Genomic DNA, 25,177 nt, shown 5'->3' with positions numbered 1-25,177 from the left:
TTTAGAAGGAAGGAGGAAATTTAAAAAGATAACCACAGTCAGGGTAGCTGGGTCCATGCTTGATTTTAAAGGTAGATTTCCTTTTTGATTCAAAGTGAAGCATGATAAACCAGGTCACTTACTCATCAATCCAGGCACCATTACTCTTATATTTATTATCCATGGCCCCTTACCTTCTGAAATCAAGTTTTAAAATTATACTAATGAGCCAGAAGGGCTATGGGCGTGTAACAGAAGCCACCTGTGCTGTTATTACACTGCAGCAGCACATACCAGTCAACCCCTCCCCCCTGAGAACACACCCATAACCATCTTAAAATTATGTTAATGAGTCAAGTTGATTTTAGAAGGAAGGAGGCCATGGATAACAAATATAAGAGGATTACCACAGTCACGGTGCCTGGATCTATCAGTATGTCCCTGGTTTATCATGATGGATTTTGATGGTAGATTTTCATTAGTTCAACATAATCAAAGGTTACAACAATGCATCAATTTTTGGTCACACAGCGCAAGTCAGGTCCAAAGTATGGCTCCCCCATGTCCCCATAAAAAAATAGGGAACCCATAGCCAAAGAGTTTTTATAGTAAAATATGATCTAACTTTTCTGTATGTAGAGTTGTGTCCCTAGTCCCATGGGAGTGGACACTGAGGAGTGCTCCCACCCCCACCCTCTGGAAACCCCTCCTTTATGCATCGATTTCAAATTAAAAAAAAAAAAAAAAAAAAAAAAAAAAAAACACTTTCCATGTTTACCCCATGTCTGCCCCACTCCTCACTAGCTACTCCCATTGGACAAGGGACAGAGCTCTGCATACAGACAGGTAAACTTTGGACACAACTTATCCATTTCTTGCGGAAAAAGAGTTTTAAAAAGAAAGTTTTAAAATCTATTTTGCAATGTGTACAATATTCTCTATGGGGACAAGGAGGAGCCAGAAAAAGGGGCTCCTGATGACAGGTTCTCTTTAATCTAAAATACTTCTCATATACTCCTTCTATAAGACAGAAAACAAACTATTAAAAACACACACACACACAATAGAAATTTCAAATTCCAGTTTCCAGAATTTTTATAAAATGAAAAAAAAAAAAATTAAGTAGATGTGAAGGAAGCCTCGAAGGATCTACACCCCATCCCCCTTTAGGGGTCCATGCACGATAAACAATATGATAATATGACAATGATATGCAAAGTGCAACACATGTCATCACTTCCCACAGAGAGGCCGCTGGTCATTTTCCATGAGTCACTATGTAAAGATGGAAATGAGGAGAAGTTTGTATTCTTTGTTCATTGTCCTCTAGGGAGAAGAAACCAGAAAATTGTACATGATTGGACTACCTTCATACCCTAGAGCAAATAAATAAAAATAAAAACGCAATAACAAAAGCTGCACAATCACTTCATGGTATTTTTCCTAAATATGAATGTATTTAATAAAAGGTCCAGCAACAGCCTGGACATCAAAATGTCATCCACAGCCCACTCTGTAGGAATAATCCTCCTCCCTCCATGACACAGAGAGGAGTGTGCTCCGAATACACAGAGGGTCTGGACAGTGTAAGGAATGCCACCACATAGCGGGAGGAGCGTTGGGCTTTCCTGCTGGCGCTCAGCTCATGGATGATGAAATACACTGCAATCTCAGTTCTCCAGCTGTACAATAATTGTCAGGAGATGTTCTGCACACTGGATCACGAGCCTACACACACTCCATCCTCTATACTCCCTTCCCTATTTGTAGAGATGTTACTGGTTTATGGAAGCGCTTCGGGACAACAGAAGTGGTCCAACTTCTCCTTACAATAGGGACACCTATGCTGGGCCATGGGTTTCTCATATGTATATACTCTGTTTTGATAAAGAATTTAGGGGATTGATTGCTTACAAAGCAATTCCCTACGACAGTATGTGTGGTATGATCCCTTTAGCAAGGTAGGCATTTCGCATGCGATGACTGGATCTGGACATTATTTGGAGGTGACTGCTCATCGAGAAGAGAAAACATTTTCCAAATTGCTAAATTTGCTTCAAGTGAAAGTGGCCCAACCTTTCTTTCCCCAAAAAACAGATGTCATTCTTTGTTATGGATCTATGGTTTTTCCCATGACGGTGACAACTCTTACATTGCTTTAATAAAGTACTCTGTGTCCCATTATTTGCATAATTACATAAAGGAGATATACAAACCTTAGGGGAGGGATGACATGTTGGAGCCCAAGATGAGACGACGGCCGTTTCGCGCTAGTTGTGCTTCCTCTGGCCTCTTTAGTATCTAGTAACGAGGCCGGAGGTAGCACAACTAGCGCGAAACGGCCGTCGTCTCACACAACTCCTTTATGCGTAAATATAGGAAGAAGAATATCAGAAGATTGACAAGTGCCGTCCATATCCATCTTTCTTGGGGACTATATTTTCCAAACTGCAGCCAACCCAAAATTACAGCATCATGGATTCCAATTATGCAGCAAGTTTGTTGGGCCATGCACTTCTCCATAATACGCTTTTTACATGCCCTTGTAGAGCCCTAGTTCATGTGCACACACAGGTAAAACACACACGTGTTGCTAGCTTCCAAGAGCGATTCTATATTTGTTGAAGGCGCTTCAGATGAACCAAGTGTGAACACGTCCTGAAAGAAAAGATTTTTGAACCCGAACAGATTGCACGATACACTTACAGTTGTGAAGATGGAAAGCTTCTAACTTTCTTTTTAGATCCCTTTCTGGTTTAATAATTGTTTATTAAAAAAAAAACAAAAAAGATGTCTGACATAAAAATGTCCTCTGGCAGCCATTGGTTCTTGCTTTTGGAAAACAAAGAAAAAACAGATCATGTCTTTAGATACTTTTATTTAGTATTTTCATGGAAAAAAATATATATATAAATTTTAGAAAATTTTGATGTACAAAGTAACCTTAACGCCTCAAGTGCCATCTATAAAACACACAGCCAGGTGAATTTCTTAACCTGGTAGTAAAATTGTCTCCGTCACTAATACATTCTCGTAGCTGCCAGACTCCTAAATACTGAGCGTCTTTGTGTGGAAGCAGCAGAAGCTGGCAACAGAAGTGTAATAATGGAAAAGGCAGCCATGAGAAATAGGAAGGCTGCAGCCTGCAATGTAAACATAGGCCGGAGCCTGTGAGGAGTTACTAGGCAACCAGGGTAGAGCCCTGCTTCCGGCAATACACTGGAGGCTCATGTACAGGAGTGCAGAACAGAGAACTTGTATCAATGTGTCCGGGGGTCATTACATCTTTGTGTTACCCATTGATTTTTGTGGCTCAGCCTTTTCTGCATGGAGATCACAAGACTTTATGCATGCACAACACCAGCCACATGTACTGCTTACATGAATGGTTACATTACAAAAGATGGATATGTGCTATTCATACTATAATGTTCATGGACGGCATTTTAAAAACCTCCCTCCACATGTGGTGGGAAACCGTGCCAAATTAAAGACAAGCTACAATGGACTGGGCAAGACATGATGTAGTATGAGCAAGATTATAAGCAGAGGACATGCAAATATACCAAAATATATTCACATCCTACAATGGCTTACAGATAGGGATGCAAAATGCTGCCATCTGTATAACTCCAGATCCTGCAATTCACAGCTTGATCAAAATACAGAGTACATTTTAACTGCTACACGTCAAAACAGTTTTTGAAAAAAATCTCCATTATTTTTATGCAAAAGGAACAACAAAATTTGGTGCTACATGATTTCACTCTACATACATCTCTACACTACAATACACTACATCTCTAATGCTACAACATTTGACTCAACATAGCACGGCAGGCACACGGGGAGAGGAGGAGGTGAGCCGCTCACCCCCGCCCCTCTCCACAGGGATAAATGGCGAACGGCACCTTGTGCTGTGAAAAGATAGGACACGTCCTATCTTTTCATGGGGTACGGCGCTGCACGTGTGCAGCACCATACCGCTCCCGTAGGGTGCCGTGCGCCCACTGCCGTCTATGAGAGAAGTATATACGTCCCCCGTGTGGCAGTGTGAATGTAGCTTTAGGCTTGAAGCATCGGGTGGTCTGTCCATGCATTGGACCATCATTTACATTCGTATATGATGCAAGGAGTCATGTCACTGTGATGCTCGGAGTTCTGCATCTACACCGTGCTTAATATGTAAAATATGTCCAGCGCATGGTCCAGGATGCACAGACAAACCACAGCACGTTATAGCGATATGATACAAGGAGTTCCTACTTTCCCACCGATATAATTCCTTGTTTCATATATCACTAGACGCATGGATGCATCCCTGCCACTAATACAGCAGAGAGAAGACCGAAGAGAAGCCGCGCCGAGGATCGGGACCCACGACGAGCATTGGGGCACCGGAGCATGAGTATGTAAGTTTTTTTTTTACTGACTCGTGTATAAGCCGAGGTGAGGTTTACCAAAACATTTTTTGTGCTGAAAAACTCGGCTAATACACGAGTATATACAGTACATAAAAGAACAAAACGTTAAATCCAAAGCCCGTCACCAATCCAGGCAGCCATCCAGCATACAATTACTTATAATCAGTACCTTAACGTCTTGCTCCAGGGTACTGACGAGTTCACTATCCACCTGTCCGGTCTGTGCCACACGTAGTCCTCTGCGCTCAGCTTTCTTCAGTCTGTACTGCAGGATTCGGCAAGTTTTGTGAACTTGCTCCAGCTGTTGTCGGAGTTCCTGAAGTTGATATACATCCTCCTCCATGTAAACGTCTCTCATTTCCAGCATCTCTGACCTTAGCTCCTCAATCTCATCCTATATGAATAAAATGTAAAAAAAAAAAAATTAGGCTTAAACTAAAATATTATACATTTTTAAATTAAACACATATTCAAGTACATAATCACCAAGTCTGGAGGAGAGTGGAAGTAGTTAAATGGGCTAATATGAGTGTAGGACTGAACTGTATTTTTCTGCAGCTGAAAATCTGCAGCATTTCTGCTATAAAGCCACAACACAAAATATTTTATAATGTGCTTTAAGCCCACAATGAATAACGTGAAACTGGTGTATATTCACCATGATCACCCATTACTCCCAGGTTCTGTTTGTACACATGGACATCGCTTCTTTAGCCTGTAGAGCAAGCTCACACTTTTGAAGCAGTGCCATTGAACCTCTATATACACAAACAGAAGCCAGAAGTGATAGGTGCCCCCACATTGATCAGAAGAAAAAGCGAATGTTTGTTATTTTCCATAGAAGGGGGGGGGATAATAATTCTGGACAACCCCTTTAATTAAGGAACAAAGACAGGAAGGGCCCTAGAACAAGTACAGCTGTATTACAAGGTTTTCTATTTTCATCTGTGTTTTAGTGATGTAAAGACAGTAGCAGTTAGTGTGAAATCTGGAGAAATGTCTTTGAATCAAGCCTTCAATGTACATGTGAACACGCCCTTAGGAAACAGAAGACGAAACTTGGACCACCACTGTCTATTACCTGGTCCTTTAGAGATTTACCCCACAGCTATCCCTATTCTTAACAGCGAGGCAAAAGCTTGACCCAAACCTTTTATTAAGGTCTATCGCTTCCAACTTTTGCAGATTTGTTAGTTCGAGTTTATATAGGCCAAGCAAAATGCGGAGTCCAGGGGTTGAGGGAAAGCATTTACAATAGTACAGTCAAAGATAACATAGTAAAAGAAATAATGGACACTGGGCATGGAGAAGTCTCTATACGCCATGATAGTTTAGTATCATAGACACGGTCACATTGCAGCCGGCACGGTCATGTCCGTTGGCGAGCCATTCCTCAAGAACTTAAACTCTGTATCATTCTATGCCCAAACACAATGAGATTAACGTCTGAGGTCAGGAAGGGGATCTTCACGCATGGAAGGGCACGAGCAAGAAAAAGCGAAGCGACAGCTTGAGAGGAGACGTAGGCAGCTGTCCTGCAGCCCCTCACCTCCCGGACAGGGAAGAGTTTTTTTACTGTCGGATTTGGCAGCAAAATAAAACCAAGTTGAATAGACAATTAATAATTCAAAAGCAAGTACAAGTGCAATCTGCCCGCCAGGTCCACCACCCATCCGCAGTGCGTGTATCTAATCTCCATAACATAAAGCAACAGGGAGGAGAACGATATAATCCGCTCACTACATGGGCGCCTATTTCCTAAAAGTCACTGGCTGCAGAAAACGGTTACACCCAGCGATGAAAACTAAAATGAGAAATGTGACGCTCCGCTGTCAGACACTAAATGGATATGACATCTAACACCTTATGTTGTTTCAGCGTATTTATATTGCCGCTTCATTATCCTACTGGATACATCTAAAAACAATTGACACGTTGGCATTACAATCTCATCTGTTGCCAGTCTGTGGTTATTCCAGGGATAAAAAATGATAATAGCACAACACGGCATAAAAAGTGATTGTTGACAGTAAGAATTTATTAAAACAGGTTCCCGATAAGTCTGATTTTACCATTAATGCAAAAATTACTAAGTATTTCACAATAAAGAACACACGCGGTTACGAGAATAAATCCGTGGTTCGATTTTGTGGTCCACATGTAATCCGTATACGCAAAAACAGCGAGCGTTTCATCCATACGTCATCTGATTTTGCCCCAAAAAAAACAGAAGGCTGGCAAATGATGTCAGTAGCTAGTCCCAAACTTTTGAAGGGTCACATTATTGTGACTGACCCATAAATACAGACAACACACAGATTACATCCTTGTGCCATATGTGCGACATCCCTATTTTTCACGTTCCCGGGCCACGGGCATGGGCCAGAAACACAGGCAGGAATAGGACCTACATGGATCTGTGAAAACACATTCGTGTGCATAGATCCATTTAAATTAACATTGAAGATGCTGTCCAATGTTAGTCTAATAGACCTTAAGTCTGCAATATTCCATTTATGAACAAGGAGATAAGGATGAACACGCATATGAATCCAGCCTAAGGAGAGCATTGAATTATTGGAGAACCAGTGATTATTTTGAGAATACAGTGGCCTGAGCCCGTGTATGTAGGATATTTTACACCCTGTTATGACAGGGGACAAGGCTGGGTTATTTTGGTAGGGTCTGATCCATGCACACTAGAAATACTGAGGCTTTGTATGGAATGTGGAGAAGATGTGACTACTCCTGCCAGAGGCCTTGACTCAGTATAAACAGCCCCACGCGCCCCCACCATCCTGCGCCGCCCTTACATAAACACATATTATCCTGCAGAGATTCTGTACAATCCTGATCATGTATGCCGCTTATCATAAGAAAATACACAGACAAGGCCAAAACATGTCAAAACCTGAGGTGGAGAACAAGCTTGGTCATCCGGCAGACATTCAAATAGGGAGATGGGGCAATCGTCCAAAGACGACATAATAATGCCGGAAAAACGTAGGATTGGAGACCCATTGCGAGAGGATTACTCACTTTATTCAAAGTTATCACTGGAGGAGATCTTCATATTGTACATTCATCTCTATGTAATACTGAGTTATTTCATGCTCTGTAACCTGCTGCCAATAGTCATGACTGTTCATGCCCCAAAATACCAATAAGGCTACGGCGACACAATTAATACAAGAAAATTTCGCTGAGTATCACTGTATCCATTGAATCTTATTATACAAAAGACAAATGCGCTACAACCGCAACATACCAATGGCTACTACACTTTCTTCAGTTTATCCATAACCTATGACCTCTCTTGACCTGTCTAGATCATACTATTTTGTGCCATTAGGCTACCCATACATAAATGTGTGATACTCTCGGGCTGAAAACAACAACCGAACAATGGACTGTTTTTGCGGTACGCATGTCATCAGTGTGGATTCCGTAGCGGAGCTGTATATCCACAAAAACGACAGCTGGCAAACAATGTCACTAGATTGTCCCAAACTCTTAAAGGGCTCACATGATTGTGTTACCAAGCGACTGATTCACAAATTCGGACAACACACGGAAGGCACTAAGCATTTCTATGAAGACTCGAGAGGTGAACATGGGCAGAAATTAGACACGCCAAGTTCAATCCAATGATTGAGGTTAGTTCCGGAAAATCCAAGTGCACAGAGAAAGTTTCTTGGACCAATTTTTTTTCTTGGGCAACTGGCTTAAGTGGCTCCGACTTTCCAAAAAAGGAGAAAGCCAAGAAAGAACCCCTCACTAAAAACCACAAAGACAAAAACAAGACTTCAAGCCTCAGATCTGCAGAAATAAATAGAACAGTTCAAAAGATTCACAACAAAAATACTGCACAGTCTACACTATAAATACAGGCCAGAAAATGCAACCCAAGAGGAAAGAGGGGGGCACTATAGAGGCTTTCAAGTATATGAAGTCATTAGACAAAGTTCAGGAAGGAAACATGATTGCTAGAAGGAGCAGCAGAACAAGAGGTCATGTGCGGAGACTAAGAGGGGGATAGACCACTATTTATTTACATACAGCTATAAGCGGAGCCAGGCTGAGGCCCACGACCGCGATATAAGACAATCTACGTTGATCTATGGTGTATATTGTAAAACCTGATACAAATGGTGGCGTCCACTAATTCCATAAACAAAGTGGCCCACTTTCATCAAAAACAGTGCGCCAGATTCATCGATTGTGGCGCCCATTCTTACCCGTTGCACTCACCTGACAGAGCGCACCAATTTTAATATGGGGCTTGTGACCCATTCTGTCGGACACAGCATGATAAATGTGGCGCACGGTCCGACTGTGCACCGGAACACCCTTTCAGTGCAGAATTTTGTATCGTATTGGCTATAGTGCAGCCACAACATAAATGTGTCAATGGGGTATGTGTGATGTCCAAAGTGGCCACTGTATGCTTAAAGCTGGGTCCCTTGCCCCCTTGAGCTTTGGCCAAAGACTGGAAGTATCTGGGTAGACTGGGAATCGGGTCTGGTGCCCACAGGGTTTTCTAAAATAGCTTGAAGAAAAATTCCACCTGCACCAGAATGAGTGGAGAGCCACCTATTATAGGGAGTTGAATTGGTAGAGGTGATGAAAAGCCCACTTCAAGAGCAATCCAGAACCATCCAATATCTGGACCAATATATTATATATGCAAAAATGGGACCATAACAATACCATCCCGAACTGATGTTGCGCTAATTGTCCTGAAAATTGGTGTACAACTCCCTCTAGTCCTCTAAAACATAGATTTTTCATGCAAAGGGTCTTATCTTGTCTTGCTATTTTAATTTTTTTTTCCATATTCACCCCCCCCCCCCCTTCCTAAAGGGCGCCTTTCACACAAACATGTGTGATTTCTCCAGTCCTTTAAGAATCTGTATATACGTGCCGTTCCACCTGTATGTCACTGTATCCGCACTGTATAAAATACAGTGGACTGGCAAAGGTGGGATGGATGATAGAATTCACCTTCCATAGACTTCTATGGGGAACACGGAACAGAAATACTGGCGTAGATAGGACACGCTCTTTTTTTTCCCCACATCTCACTCACAGTATGTCCGAACTGAAGCCAAAAATATTCAGCATCGATTTGCTGCCTGGAAAAGGGCAGATTTGTACTAAGTCTATGAACCAAACAATATATTTGCTCATTTCAGGAGGTAGCAAGAAGCAGGTCTGTTAGAGCTATGTTAGCTATAGGCTCCCCAACAACATGCCTCCTCTGAGCCCCAAACACCGTAAAGGCGTCAAAGAAAGCCATACTACCGCTACACCGCTTCTTATATAGCATCTACAGTTTCCATAAACTGTGAATGACAACTAGGGAACATCAGTAATCGCATTATCACCATCACACCACCTCCCCGAGGCTCTATGACGTCCATGTCACCGAAATCTCAGTAGACTAATTAGTTTTTCTGTACCGAGCTGAAACGTGGCTGCCCAGGATGTTAAACCTGTGCCCACCTGCCCAGAGTATTCACGGTGACCATGACCACGCGCCAGAAAGCTTACAGGAACCTCAGGAGATCAGATGCTTCTCCATATAAATAACTAGAAGCTGCAATGTGAATGGACTTTTCAACCAAAATGTAGTCATCAAGACAAAGCCCCATCCAGGTCCATCTGCTAGTAAAATTTGGGAACAGATATTTACACTTTACAGTAAAAATTACAGTCGTTTCCGGGTGACTTCATGGAACTATAAAGAAGACGGAGAGTAACTGTGAGAGAAGTCCGGGTCACACGCCGTCCCAAGCTCCAGAAGTCATCTGGAAGCAATTATGGCAGAGAGCACCAAGTGGGGGGAGGACATCCTGTGTCGCGTCTCTGTATATAGAAAAGGTTTCTAAATTGAGCCAATGGGAAAGCACACGGCCGCGAATGGTCATTTTTGAAAATAAGCATTGTGACATGTAGAACGTGAAGGAAGAAACATTATCCAAGACGTTGTACAATGTGACATCACCGATCCCCAAACTGCAGAGGATTTCGGGTCTGCATTTTAGGTATCGTACATGGAGATATAGTATGATCCTATAGAATTGTAGACATTACAGATATTTACACCACAGGCCCATAATTCATCATGCTCCATCTCATCCATGATGTGACCACAGCGCTGAGATCAGGCAGGAGTACACAAGGGAAACACAGCTCTGCAAGGGGAAGTATGGAAACAATTGGTAATTATAGCAACTCTGATGAAAGGAAGACAATAGTCTGGGATAAGCTGCAGGCTAATAACCATGTGTAATGAAGAGCGCTGCTCCTGCAGAGGGATATAAGGCACTGATATAATACAGCTACCTAGGACTGCCACAGCACAAAGGTGGGGGATTTCAGATAGTTCTGCCAGCTGTTCCCAAAAGTTCTCATTGGGGTCCATTATTTGAATTTTCACAGGGTCTTTGAAATCGTCTCCAATGGAGATGTACACACATCATGTGAACTAAGGCTGTATCCACACGTTGCGTTTTGTTTGCGTTAACGCACGAGTTTTCAAACACATCACAACAGCTGAGAAGAGGAGATTTTCCTAATTACATTGCTGTCAACATTGCGTTTACAAAGAGTTGTTTGTTAACGCAATGTGAATGCATGCATTAACGCTTAGTTGACACCAATGCAACAAGGAAAAAAAGCCTTAACATATATCAAAGTCTGCGTTCACACACTGCGCTTGGGTTGTGTTTTGAAATGCAAATCCATTATATCAGGAAGGAGTTACTCCCAAATACGGTTGTATAGTCACATGGTGTGTTTTTGTTGCGTTCTTAAACGCACTGAAAACAATGCGATTTTGCATATTTACCATGCGTTTGGCTGCTTTCAGAAAAGAAAAACATATTCAAATCAGCCAAAGGCATGGTAAACATGCAAAAACACACCAAGAACGGCCCGAGAGCGTACAGTGTGAAAGCACCTCAAGGCCGAGTTTACACGTGGCGTTTGCGCTGCGGTCTCTTGCGATCCCCTATTGAATTAAACACAATCTTAATTCAATAGGTGATCGCAGGAGGTGTCAACAAGGCCTAAATGCTTGCAATGGGTAACTAGCATCACATATTTACTGGTTACGTGCTGCTAGTTTCCAAACGCAAGCGTTTAGGTCTAAACGCATCTGCGGTCAGGAATTACTCATCCCCAATATACTTGAAAAGTTTCAAAACTTGGCTAAACCCTTTCCCATCAAACACATGTGTGTCATCGGAAACACACACAATTTTTGGCCAAACCACTTGCTTTTTGAATGCGTTTAAAAACACCACAATAACGCCATGTGTGAATTCGCCCCTAAGACACTTTTTGCATCTCACTTTTAGGGAGGTAGAGCCTTGTGGAGAAGGTCATTACCTTGTTAAAACAGAAAAACTTCTGAAACAAAAAGCTAAACTTAAGCTGTGTTCATACAATGCATTTTGTAACGTATTACAAACGCATCCCAAAACACAACCATTCAAATTCTGTGGCTATTTGTCCCCAGACTCTGATAAGATTAGGAAATGTGTCCCACTGTGTTCTGGCTCCAGAAAGGCAGGCAAGGTTATCTACCTTACAATGGGGGAATTGCTATCTGACTGATCCCCATTAAGATGCTTGTGCTCAGGCCTTGGGTAGTGGGATTGTAAGCCCTACCCCTGGTAACTTCTCACAGTCACATGCAGGCCAGCCGCACTGTATACTGGGGTCCTGCATGCAAGTAGTTATAGGAATATGATTTGGGCCCATTACAGAGACTCATTGGGTTTTGCTACTACAGGTCCCAGAGCCCAATCTAAATATGGATGAAGCTTATGGTCATCTCATACTGGAATCCCATCATAGGTCCCCAACTACCACCCATACACATGCAGTCCCCTAAAGAACCACCACCCCGCAGTGACATGGCACAGTACCGCTACAACACTTCATTGTGTCTGGGAAGGGTGCCCATTGATCTACAACATTTTTACGCTAAGTCCAAACATGGTATAAACTTTCACACTTGTCCTCAGACAACACAAGTGGAGACACCTGGTGCGGAGCCGCCGCAGACAGCTGATATAACAAGTCCCAGGAATCCAAACAACTTCAACTCCTGAGCGGACGAGCCCGGAGATCAGAACGATGGAAACTGCCGCCCAGATGGAAGATGCTCCTCTAATATCATCAGTATGTACAAAGTTACAACAGCCAGTATCCTCATAGTGACTCAATACAATGACCCCACCATGACTAAAGGATTCTGCACTTCTGAGCAGCTTCCGGCTTCACATGTTATGATTCCCACTGGAATTCATCTCCGCTCCCTCCATTCAACCTGTGGTTATACACAAAAAGGCTATTCTGCCAAAGCGGCCACAGGGTACATTGCAACATTGTCCAACTTTGTCACTCCATGCATCAGTGGAAATGACCTATGACCCTTACAGACACAGGGCATAATCTGATGTCTAACAGTGGGGCATCTCGTCTCTGCTGACTTTGCCCACTGTTACCTGGGCCTTGTACCAGGCTGAACGTTTGTGTACAGCGCGGGCTCCTCCTCCTTGAGCAGCCAGTCCCGCCCCCGCGGATCCTCACCTTTAGGTAGTCGTTCTCTGAGCGCAGCTCGTCCATCTCCCGCAGGAGGCTCTCGGTTCCCCCGTCCAACAAGTCCTCGGTGAGGTCGGAGAAGGCCAGGGAGGTGCTGAGGGGCAGGCGGCTGGAGGCGGCGGACACCCCACCCTCCTCGCTGCTCCCCCGGGTGCTGCTGCTGTTCTCCTCCGAGGCACAGGACCCCTCGGAGCTGCTGTCCGTCCCCCGCCTGGTCCCCGCAGTGCTCTGGCCCTTGCTCTTGCCTCCGTTGCGTGCAGTAGGGGGCGCCTGCTTCTTAGTCCCCGGAGAGGGGAGGGGGCGGCGAGGTCCCGGGGGGATAACAGTAAGCGCCACCGGGGAAGGTCTCCGAGCCTTGGAGAGCGACCACCCGGTCAGATCCTTGGGTCGGGCGGGAGATGGAGCCCGGTTTAGCTTTTTCTTTTCGGGTACCGGGGGAGGAGCGCCCCCTCCGGGCCCTGCCGTCTCCATCACCGCTCCGCTGTCTCTATCCCACTCCCGCTGATAGCGCTCCGGTCCCGGGCACGCGATGCAAGGCGTCCTCCCTACCCGGAATTGTCAGTGGTACAGCCCGGCGTGTGCTCCCGTATAACGGCCGCTGATGTGTCTGCTGTGCGCATCGGACTCATCTACTGCTGGGAGGAGGGGGAGGCGCTGGAGCGGAGGACCGGCCCCGGCCAGGGAGGGGGCACATCCTGCAGCAGCCACAGGCTGGAGACTGCTGTGTGACGGGAGGTGGACACCATCAGCTAGTGGGGGCTTCTGGGGGTCGTGGGAAGCAGCTGGGTCATGGTCAGTGTGGGAAGAGGATGCCTGTGTATATTGGTGGTGACATATATCTATACATGTACTAAAGTGATACAAAGGGCAACAGAAAATGCAACATAACATAACGTCAGAACAAGTTGCAGTAATATGTATGTGGGTGCAGGATATGTAAAGATAGATGTAAAGTGTTCCCATGAGCGGTGGAGACTGGCACGCATGGGCATGGGCACACCTTGGCTGCAGGGCATCTGCCATGTGGAGCCCAAACTCTGCGGAGCGGGTTGGACATGAAAGCTACAGACCCAGTTGTAGGTTCTGCATTGGGACCTTGGGTTAGGTCACATATATACAGTATAGTACTGGACAGATGTTATGGTGAGCAACTTACAGCACAGACACTTCACCTTCTATTAGCTGTGATCTATTACACATTGATTTCAAAGGGTTAATCAGGTGGGTTTGAAACTATTGTTCCAGCTACGGACCCATTGTATTTGGAACCACAGCTTCTGGACCAGCTAGTCGTATTTCTGACCACTATACCAAACCCCCTTTCCATTGCAGGGGTCCGGCTACTTCTTTATGTTTGGCTGCCCCATTTCTTGTTAGACCATTGCCTAAACAGAATAGGGTTGGGGGCTGCCTCCATAAAACAGGTAAACAGCACATCACAGCTTTTTAGTTTATGGACTCATTGGGGGGGGGGGGTTCAGACACATTATCCAGTGATGGAACCGACCAGGTTTTAGTTCCCATGGATAACCCCAGTGTCTGTCTGCCATTCACAAGATAACATACAACTCACTGTACTCCAGAGAGCAGCATGTGGAAGTGTAATAGTTAAAAAGAAATCAGAAAGTCTCTGTGTAGCGCAGGTTTGAGAGACTGCGTCCAAATGTGTTTGAACTACATTTAGAAACGCAGTTCAAGCGCAGCGTGGAGGAGTTACTCCCAAACGCAGATGCATCTAGGACTAACTGCTTGTGTTCGGGAACAAGCGATACGTCTTTTGCATTGTTGACCATAAAAAAAACGTGTTTTTCTTTCCCACACGCAAGCATTTTGGTCAAAACGCATCTGCGTTCAGATGTAGTTTCTCACTGCTGCGCTTGATTTGGGTTTCTAAACACAATTCAAGCGCTGGTTGTGTGCCTTAAGCTACAGACTGATCATGATCATTTTCCTCCATTTATGTAGGTGTGTGTGTTTGCAGCAGGGACATTAGATTGTTAGCTCCAGGAGCGAGGATTGATCTGTGGTTAGTGAGATTGCCTTTTATTCATGCAATGCAGTTATCTGCTGTGATGTAAGTAGGATAAGGAATGGTAATGCCATAACCAGACACTGTGGGCATATCATAGACTATCCTGGCATCACCCTGCTGATAAAGCCATAGCTTGTCTTCCATTTCGGCTGCTAACCACAAGCTGTTTGCTAAGATCGATACGTACAAGTGACATGCACAGCGGCTGGTTTTGCTGACACACAGTCTGGGGAACAAAAGGGAAGCTCTGCACTTCTCAGCCACATGTGCTGGTACAACAGCTCCCTCTACCTTCCTCCACTGGGTAGAGGCCATTCATTGCTATTACTAGATATTTCGCAGTCATACAGGGTCATCTTTTAATTTATTAACAGCTCCAGGGCCGGCGGCAGCACTGGGCATACCTGGGCATGTGGCGGGGCCCAGAGCTGTAGGGGGGCACACATAAAGCCATGTGTATCAGGGGGGGCTGTGTCTAAGGATTCCATAGGGTGAGAGGGGACATATACAAAATAACCATGAGGGGCTGTAAAGTATTATAAACTAGGGAACAAGAGACGGTTTTAGTTTCAGAATTTATAATGCGTGAGTTCACTGCAAAGGGGCCCATTGAGGCTCTGTCGCCCAGGGGCCTACTGATACCTGACGCCGACCCTGAACAGGGTGATGCTACACATGGCGTTTTGAACCCGTTTTTAAGCAGTCCGTTAAAAACCGCATGCGTTAAAAAACTTTTTTACAGGTTTTACCAATTATCTTGATTGAAAATGGTCAAAAACGGATTGCAACTGCTTAAAAAGGGACCAAAAACAGGGTCAAAACGCCATGTGTGGCATCACCCTAATATAATATTACCTATAATAATCTAGAGCAATAAAATTCCTAACTACAGATCTAAAGGGGATTTTGTATTCATCTCCCTCTTCCTGCAGGCAGTAAAAAAAATGCTGTTTTATTTTTCTTTGTGCGCTGCTATCAGTCCCATAAATGTCTCGGCACTACAGCAGTACAATCTCCGCTTGCTTGGAGAACGTGGCAATTTATTATTTCTATATTGAACCAAATAATCTAAGAGACCATAAACATACAGTCAGGGAGGCTGTTCTGTCCGGCAATCTGGAGAATGGAGGTCCTGTTCTCACTAACTAATGAAGCAGTAAGTCAAGCATGCTTCCAACTGCTCCGTTCAGTATTATGGGAGCATCATTAATTGCACTCCCACACCAAATGTCACAAAAAAATTTCCATACATTTATGGATTTTTCAAGACTTTGAAATTTGTATTGTGCAACATCCCCTATCTCTCCAGACTTTTACAATATATCAGTAAAACTTAGTAGTAGTAGTAATTTAGGAATTATACAGAAGAAGCAAAGACAAAGCAGAACTGCCCCTGAGTGACACCGTAAAGCGAAGCTTAAAGACCGGAAGGTACCAACTAATGTCTAATCCTGAAATAGGGTTATTGTAATTAAAGTCTTAAGTAGGTTTTGTTTCATCTGTCACATACATTTTATCATTACACTATTTGACGCCACCCCAGTAATTCCGTCTGTTTTTACATCCTAATATACACCCACCGATAATTCCAAGTAATGGGATCATGGTGACTATGCTGCCAGCATCAAATCATTCTCGTATTTTTTTTTTTAATTTATGTAATATTTTCATAAGTTCTTTTAGAAGAATCTTATACAACTTGTCATATATTAGAATCACATGCAGTTACCTATAGAAACTACCCATCAACGTTATCGTTTCTCATTCCCACTGATTTGAATACCAGTAATATGCAGAGGCACAGCGCCATACAATTTGTAGTGGATGTGCATAGTATTTCAACTGTGTTATGTCTAGGAATGAGGAGTTTCAGGAATCTTAAATTAAATCTACCACCAATATCGATCATGTTAAACCAGGGACACTTACTCATAGATCCAGGCACTGTGACTGTGGTAATCTTCTTATATTTGTTATCCATGGCCTCCTTCCTTCTAATATCAACTTTTAAAATTATGCTAAGTTAAAACCATAATGTTGCATCTCGCTATAGAACAAACTTCACCCACTTTTTTACTTTAGTCTTGGAGAGCTTCCTCAGCCCAGTAAACATACGGCTTTCTGGATTTTCTCTGACTGGTTTCTATCTTCCATCTACCTGTGAACACCTATATAAGTACAAGATAGGGGTAGGCAGACAATATAACCCCCTATATGTACTGTCAGAATACCCACAAATTATTATATACCACCAAAACTAGGGAATAATGAGTAATTACATGCAAAACCATACACGAAACGTAAATATTTATTGAATCATGTATAATAACACACATTCAACATCAGAAGAACATACACAGAAATAATGAACATGTATCAAAGTGGTCATCAAAATACATACTTAACCCCTTAACGCTCTGCGCCGTAGCTCTACGGCGCAGAGGTATAAGGGATGTATGAAGAGGGCTCACGGGCTGAGTCCTCTTCATACAGAGGTGGGGGTTTTTGCATTTTGCACAAAACCCCCACCGCTAATAACCGCGGTCGGTGCTTGCACCGATCGCGGCTATTAACCCTCTAAACGCCGCCCGCAAAGTCGCGGGCGGCGTTTAAAAGACGGCGGGGCGCGGGCGCCGCCATCTTTTTTTCGATCGCCACGCCCCCGAACGTCATCGGGGGGCGGCGATCGGTTACCATGGTAGCCTCGGGTCTTCTTTTGACACGAGGCTACATGGTTTATGCAGGTTCGTTACAATGAGCCAGTGGCTCATTGTAATGTATGACCTGCAAAAACGCCATATATTGCAATACTGTAGTATTGCAGTATATGGTAGGAGCGATCTGACCATCTAGGGTTAATGTACCCTAGATGGTCTAAAAAATAGTGAAAAAAAAAAGAAAAAAAAAAGTTTAAAAAATAAAAAAAATTAATAAAATATTAAAAGTTCAAATCACCCCCCTTTCCCTAGAACGGATATAAAACATAACAAACAGTAAAAATCACAGACATATTAGGTATCGCCGCATCCCAAAATGCCCGATCTATCAAAATATAAAAACGGTTACGGCCGGCGCTGACCTCCGAGGCGGGAAATGGCGCCCAAATGTCCGAAATGCGACTTTTACACCTTTTTACATAACATAAAAAATGAAATAAAAAATGATCAAAATGTCGCACAGACCTCAAAATGGTAGCAATGAAAACGTCGCCTCATTTCGCAAAAAATGACCCCTCACACATTTCCGTGCGCCAAAGTATGAAAAAGTTATTAGCGTCAGAAGATGGCAAAAATTTTTTTTTCTTTTTTGTACACATTCGTTTAATTTTTGAAAATGTATTAAAACACAATAAAACCTGTATAAATTTGGTATCACCGCGATCGCACCGAACCAAAGAATAAAGTAGGCGTGTTATTTGGAGCGAAGAGTGAAAGTCGTAAAAACTGAGCCCACAAGAACGTGACGCACGTGCGTTTTTTTTTCAATTTTTCCACATTTGGAATTTTTTTTCAGCTTCGCGGTACACGGCATGTTAAAATAAATAACACTACGGGAAAGTAAAATTTGTTACGCACAAAATAAGCCCTCACACAGGTCTGTACACGTAAAAATGAAAAAGTTATGGATTTTTGAAGTTGGAGAGCGAGAAATTAGCCGAAAAACCCTCCGTCCTTAAGGGGTTAAAGGTATTGTCCACTTTCAACAAATAATTAATATTGTTTGTGTAAGGAAAGTTATACAACTTTCCAATATACTTTCTGTATCAATTCCTCACGGTTTTCTAAATCTCTGCTTGCTGCACTGCTATGAAAAGCTTCCGTGGTAATAATGACATGTGTACCTCCATGTCCATAACGAGACCATGGACATATTTCTACCCACTGTGGAAGTACATAAAAGTTTTCTATGGAAGGAGAGCAAGCAGAGATCTAGTATACCATGAGGAATTGAAACAGAAAGTATATTTTAAAATTTTATAACTTTATAACAATATCAGTTATTTGATGAAAGTGGACAACCCCTTTAAATATGCACAAAACCTTATCCACAAAGTCCATTTCATATCTTCTTTCTATATCTGTCATATGTACATATCTCATATCTATCTAAAGTATCTAGATCTTCAATCTATCTCATTACCTATCTCATATCTATCAATCATCTACCTATCTTATATCTTTATATCTATGAATTGAGACGTCAGTTTTTCTCTCACAATTGGAGGAAATTCTTGGTAATACTGTTCCCATGTCTCAGGATTACGCACCTAAACAGGTTACTCTAAAAGCCGTCAATCTCCAGCTGTTGTGGCTGCTGATAAGACCACGGCATGAAGTTCTTTGTTTGCATACTTTGATCCAGTCACCTGTGCTGGGAGCCGGCTCTACATCACAATGTAAAGGGTCCATTGTGTCTTCCAAATTCCTGAAGATTTTGTAGCGTAAAACAATTTACAAGTCTTTCATCAGGTTTTTAGACCAAATAGATGTTCTGAAAAGCAGGTAGGAGGCCCTGCTTGTTGTTACATGACCTGAACATCTGTACTTGCTGAATATTTGCTTACATAGGACTTACTCATGTATTTTTAGGTCCCAGATTAACCCGTTGATCTACATATCTACAGGTTGACTGACAGGGTCTGCAGTACACACAGCTAAAGGGGGTCACAGTGAATTTAGAAAACCTGGCTACAAAGCTGAGGGGATGGAGAAGGAAGGATAAAGACCAGGACATGGGTCAACAGCAGCTGTTTGGTATAGAGGTTGCACAGGGTTTCCTTTTTTGGTCTGGCGAAGGGTTAATCCCGAAACACGTTTCCATTGGATACTGGATTATATATCTTTTTTATAATAAAAAATGTGCTGATTATGAATCACATTGGTCATTGATGAGGACATCTCACTGTAAAAGGTTACAAGCAAACATGTTAAGCCCTACCTTTTCCATCTCTTGTACACTCTGTAAGGGCGGCTTTATATAAAATAAGCAGGAGGGGGGCTGTTTGGTACAATAAATTAGGGGATATTTTAGGGAAAAGGAGACTGGTTTTGTTTCTGAATTTTTAATGCCGTTACGTGACTTCACTGCAAAGTCACTGCAAAGGGGCCCATTGAGCCTCTGTCGCCCAGGGGCCTACTGCAACCTGGAGCCGAATAGGGGAATATACATATTATAAATATATTATTTAGAGGTATTAAGAAAAATACAGTTAAGAAAGCTCTACACGACAATCTTTATACCACTAAAATTATGGGTTATGATTTTCATCATGCAACCCTAGTGTTCCGCTAAAGAGATTTGCAAGAATTCCAACCATATAGAATTCTAGAATTGGTTGTGCTATTCTGATACTATGTATATTTTTTATCTCGAGAAATTATGGCAAGTGCAACACGAGCCAGAAAAGATGTAACCACATTGACCTGACCCAGCCATTATAACCATTGAGATTACAAGGTCACAGTCCATAAGAAACGCGAGTGGTGTGAAACGGCTGTTACCTCTGTGGAGCACCTGGTTTATCCTACCATCGCTTTTGTTATTTTTGTAGTACAGTACTTTAGTTTATGCATTGTAAGTTACATGACTGGTAAGTAGAGATGAGCTGCATTGCTTTTTATGTTTGGGTGTGTCCAGTGCAACCTGGACATATTGGGGGCACATTTACTAAGGGTCCGCGGACCGCATTTCCGTCGGGTTTCCCGACTATTTAAGAGGGATTTTTGGCGCCGACTTTCATGCGATACAAATGGGGGGCGTGGCCGTCGGACAACCCAACTGATTCGGACTAAGCGCGGATTTAAAATTCAAATTGTGTCGCGAGACAATGCACTCACATGCATCGGGAAGAAGAAGGTGAACTCCGGCGGACCTCAGTGGGAAAGTGACACATGCAGGGCGCACTATCTTGGTGAATCGCGCCGGACTTCATCCTCGTCGGACAGTCCGGATCAGAGATTGCGTCAGGACGGGGTAAGTAAATGTGCCCCATTGTCGGGCAGCCATTGCAGAAAATTGACGCCCATACCTAAAAGCCATGGCTGCAATTGGCCAAAAGTATTTCCACTGGCCAATCACAGCCTTGGCTAGTAGGAATGGGCGTCAATTTGCCAGATTGGCTGCATTACCATCAATATGTCTGGGTTGCTTGGGACACACTTGAACCCCAAACCTAAAGTTAGGGTCTACTCATCTCTACTGTTAAATTATGTTGTTTCCCCGTTTAGGGTCTTATAAGATCAATATTTGAGCCCAAAAAGACCAATCAACTTGTTAGATCAACAAGTTATAAATTTACTATATTACTTATGACCAGGAATCATGTGATGTCCTGCCTCATAGTAGGCGAAGAGGAATTTTTGGAATATAGCACGTTACTGATCATGTTTCTAATAAGGGTGACTGCTTTATTTACCTGACTGAACATGAATTTAGTTAATTTAAATAGAATGATTTATAAGGGCAGAAAGTGCATTTATCTTATCCTGCTAAACAACTAAACCAAGGGTAGACTTCTCAAGAACCGTTTATACCCTCAAGCATATGCTACATAAAATGCAAGAGCAGATTATGAGGAGCACACTTAACAGATGGAGCTAGACAGGATATAGAAGTGGGAGATAAAATTCCTGAGTCACAGATTGCTCCTGGGCCTTTATTCATATTTTTAGTATTTTCGGACATACTATGTGATCATTTTTATGTTTCATATAATACCCCCATATACTCCTTTGGCCTTGTGTTAAGACAGGGAAGAAGTGCAAACCCTGTGCAACTTCTGACCCTGCCTGCTTGCTGGCCTGGCAGTTAACTTCAGGTGACAACTGGGCGACGGTGTTAACTGAGGTACAAGAGCGTAAGGGGGTAGAATAGTCCTCAGGTAAGTTCTAATTCCTAAAAGCAAACGTCAGAATCACAGCAAAAGCTTAGTAAAGTACATGGTATAAAAAGAGCTAGAAGACTTGTCTAACAGGCACTGAATTATGTCACCAGTAAGTTTAAATTGAGTGCCTGGACAACATTGTTAGAGCTGATTGGTTCAGGCATTCATCAATCTAAACAGCTTGACACACCCCAAGCTCAGAGAGGCAGCAAGATATCAATCACTCATCCAGGGGCGTCGTTAGGTCAAAAGATCCGGGGCTCAGGTGCCCCGAATGTTGTCACCTGGCTCCCTCTACTTTCAGCTCTATTTGTATCCTCTGGATGCTTATAGAGATGATTACTGTAGTGGAGCAGGGTGCCGTCAGCATCCTGCTCCACTACAGAGCACATACAGCAGTTCTGTGCTGTAGTGAGAGCTGCAGGAGGTGATGACATTGCGTCTCCTGCTTCAAGCAGCCCCTCTAGCAGCCTGGAGCAGGAGGCGCTGTGTAGTGACGTCACCACATCACATAATGCAGGTGGAGGGGAAGAGGAAATCATGAGTGAGAGAGGTAAGTGTAACTCTTCTTTTTTAATAATACAGTGTGCATATGGAGTGTTGGGGCATTACTTTATGTGGAGGCTATTCCTGAGTGTTGTCGGGCTACCCCTGAGTAGTGGGAGGCTATAATATTACTAATAATATTACTGAGTGTGTTTGCGGCTATTAGTGTGAGGGGGATATGTGGGGTCTTTTAGTGAGTGTAAGGGGATTATTACTGAGTGTGGGAGTTATAAGTAAGGCTGGGGGGCTATTAGGGAGTGTGGGGACTATTTTCTGTGTGTATAGAAGCAATTAGCAAGTGGAGAGCTATTACTGAATGTGGGGATCTATTAGTGTGACGGGGCTATGAGGGGTTTTTTAGTTAGTGTAAGGGGACTATCACTAAATGTGGGCCCTATAAGTGAGTGTAGGGGGGCTATTAGAAAGTGGAGAGCTATGTTACTGAATGTGGGGGCTATTAGTGTGTATGGAGGCTATTTTGGAGTGCAGGGGGTTATTAGCAAGTGAAGGGCTACTACTAAGTGTGGGGAGTATTACTAAATATGGGGGCTTTTAGTAGTGGGGTTATAAGTGGCTGTTTGGCTATTAGTGTGTGGGGGGGTAATAGTGAGGGGGCTGTTACTGGATGTGGGGGCTATTTGTTAGCATAGAAGGGCTATTGCTAAGTGTGGGGGGGCTACTAGTGAGTTTGTGAGGTTATTACAAAGTGTCTAGGAGGTTATGAGTGAGTATGTGGGGCACTTACTGTGTGGGGTTCTATTACTGAGTGTAGGTGGCATTGTTACATGTCAGGCCACATTTAGGGATCATTATTAGGTGGGTGGCACAATGTGGGGGCTTTAGTAAGTGTAAGGGCCACAAGATAGGGGTGTGGTGGTATACAGAGTGGGGCCATAATTGTGGCTTAACTGTAAAATGTTCGGCTTAGAAAGGTGGATTTCATAATGTGTTACACTGGGGGGCATTACTAGTATTTTTAGGACTTTGTGTGCGGCTGTATTACATTATTTGGTTGAAGAGTTTTAGGGGTAGAAGAATGATAACACTGTTAGGGGACAAAGATTGAGGGACGATAGAAAAGTGTACAACATAAGATGTGGACATCTCCATAGGCACAGCACATGGCTGCATAAAGAGAAATGATGATGGGCGGCTTAATGGAGAAAATGAAGAACAACTACTGCTCTGGATATAATAGGTAGCATTTCTACTGTGTTTTCTGTAAGTGCAGTTTTTTCAGGTGGAAGCATATAGGGGGGGGGCGCAACTGAGAATTTGGTACGTATGCATTGGGGCCCGTGCCACAGATCTTTTGTGACCCTAGCAACGCCACTGCACTCATCCCTCTGCAGACTATACACCTGAGTATACACTCATCCAGCAAAAACACAAACTGCAAAACCTCCATAGTTCTGACACCTGGTTTTGATTTGTCTGGGTCTATTGTGTAGGTACATAAACTATACAACTCATTGATGGCTTTGAAAGAAGAAGCCATAATACCGTATTTTCAATTAACCCATTTCATACAGAGGTATGAAATAGCCACTTTTTTAATATTTATAATGTCTTACACTTTAACAAAAAAATAACCACACTTTTTGATCAAAGACCTCCACTAAAGTGTTTCCCAACCGCCGAGCCATGGCCCAATGCTGGCTGTAGGTCAGATGTCCTCATCTATTTGTGCAAATCTATTTGGGCCATACTTGTGCAACACCCTCGCCGATGCAAATACGAATACATCCCACCATGGTTGCGAATACATCCCACCATGTAGCTTGCAGCCTGTGTAGGGTCTAGTCAGCCCCACAGCATGTCCCTACATCACACTACATAGTTCTTATAGGACACAGGGGAACACTGCAGTAGTAGATCCTGCCTGGCAAGGCAGGAGTTAACTGTTTTATGTGATGTCATATGTGTCAGCCAATCACAGGTGTTATACTTTGTCTCTGTGAGCTGAGATGAGAGCTGAGATGTAATTGGAGGAGCAGCCACCACCTGACCAGGGGAGTTACAAGACCCTGTCAGGAAACTTCCAGAAGAAGTGAAGTCAGTTCTCTCTCAGAAGAGAGTGCAGTGTGAGGAGAGAGTTCACTCTCTCAGATTAGAGACTCAGAGGAGTGAGACTCAGAGGAGTCTGTGCAGTCAGCACACCAGACCAAGAGCAGGTGAGCCTAGCCCCTGCCTGAAGAGTGAAGCTAATAGCTAGTTAGTGAGGAAAGGGGTATCATCCTACCTTTAAGAGTGATACCTGAAGCAATCCAGGATAAAGCTGAATCATCCTATTAGGACACAGCTACCTCCCAGCCTGCCCTCTGCATCCAGGCTGAGGATTCACCCTGTGGCTCCCTCCAACTTGCATCTCAGCACTCTACTACTCTGTTAAGGCACGTTGCTGCGGTTCCTGTCGGTTCCAATAAAGAACTGTAAGTTGTTTTTGTTCAACCTCTGCCTCCGTCTGGTCCCTGCTACTACGGCTGCCATCATCACAGGCACCCTGTCCACCACACAGAGACTCATACTCTAGACACCAAAGGGTTGCCCCAGGGAGATCCGCTACAGCAGTCTCTCCCTCATCATTTCTTGCCAACACCACCTGCTGGAGACCTGCCAGGCTGTAGGACAGCCCTCCGGTTCCCATACCAAGCACCGTGACACTAGCGTGCCTAGGCCGCAAACGCCAGCCACTCA

The 25,177-nt window shown here is 43.5% G+C and overlaps 2 protein-coding genes across 5 annotated transcripts in view; one reads left to right on the top strand and one right to left on the bottom strand.

The window, feature by feature from the left end:
* Nucleotides 1–13,666, bottom strand: part of MTCL2 (microtubule crosslinking factor 2) — a 54,384-nt gene extending 40,718 nt beyond the window's left edge. For 3 of the 4 annotated variants that reach the window (XM_072111846.1, XM_072111848.1, XM_072111847.1), the window contains exons 1-2: nt 13,008–13,665; nt 4,573–4,797 (exon numbers count right to left, since the gene is read on the bottom strand). In XM_072111846.1, coding sequence (XP_071967947.1) covers nt 4,573–4,797; nt 13,008–13,490 — 708 coding nt within the window. In that variant the 5' untranslated portion in view covers nt 13,491–13,665. Of the gene's footprint in view, nt 1–4,572; nt 4,798–13,007 lie in introns of all 4 variants that reach the window. The other variant, XM_072111849.1, reaches the window with a different exon arrangement.
* The window catches only part of LOC140064703 (TLD domain-containing protein 2-like), a 38,403-nt gene continuing 25,670 nt past the window's right edge, over nt 12,445–25,177 (top strand). Inside the window, exon 1 of the mRNA XM_072111851.1 lies at nt 12,445–12,596. Coding sequence (XP_071967952.1) covers nt 12,552–12,596 — 45 coding nt within the window. The 5' untranslated portion in view covers nt 12,445–12,551. The remainder of the gene's footprint in view (nt 12,597–25,177) is intronic.

Source organism: Engystomops pustulosus, chromosome 6 (assembly GCF_040894005.1).
Source record: "Engystomops pustulosus chromosome 6, aEngPut4.maternal, whole genome shotgun sequence".
Taxonomy (NCBI): domain Eukaryota; kingdom Metazoa; phylum Chordata; class Amphibia; order Anura; family Leptodactylidae; genus Engystomops; species Engystomops pustulosus.
The sequence above is the reverse complement of the archived record's forward strand: the minus strand, read 5'-3'. Positions and strand labels throughout refer to the sequence as shown.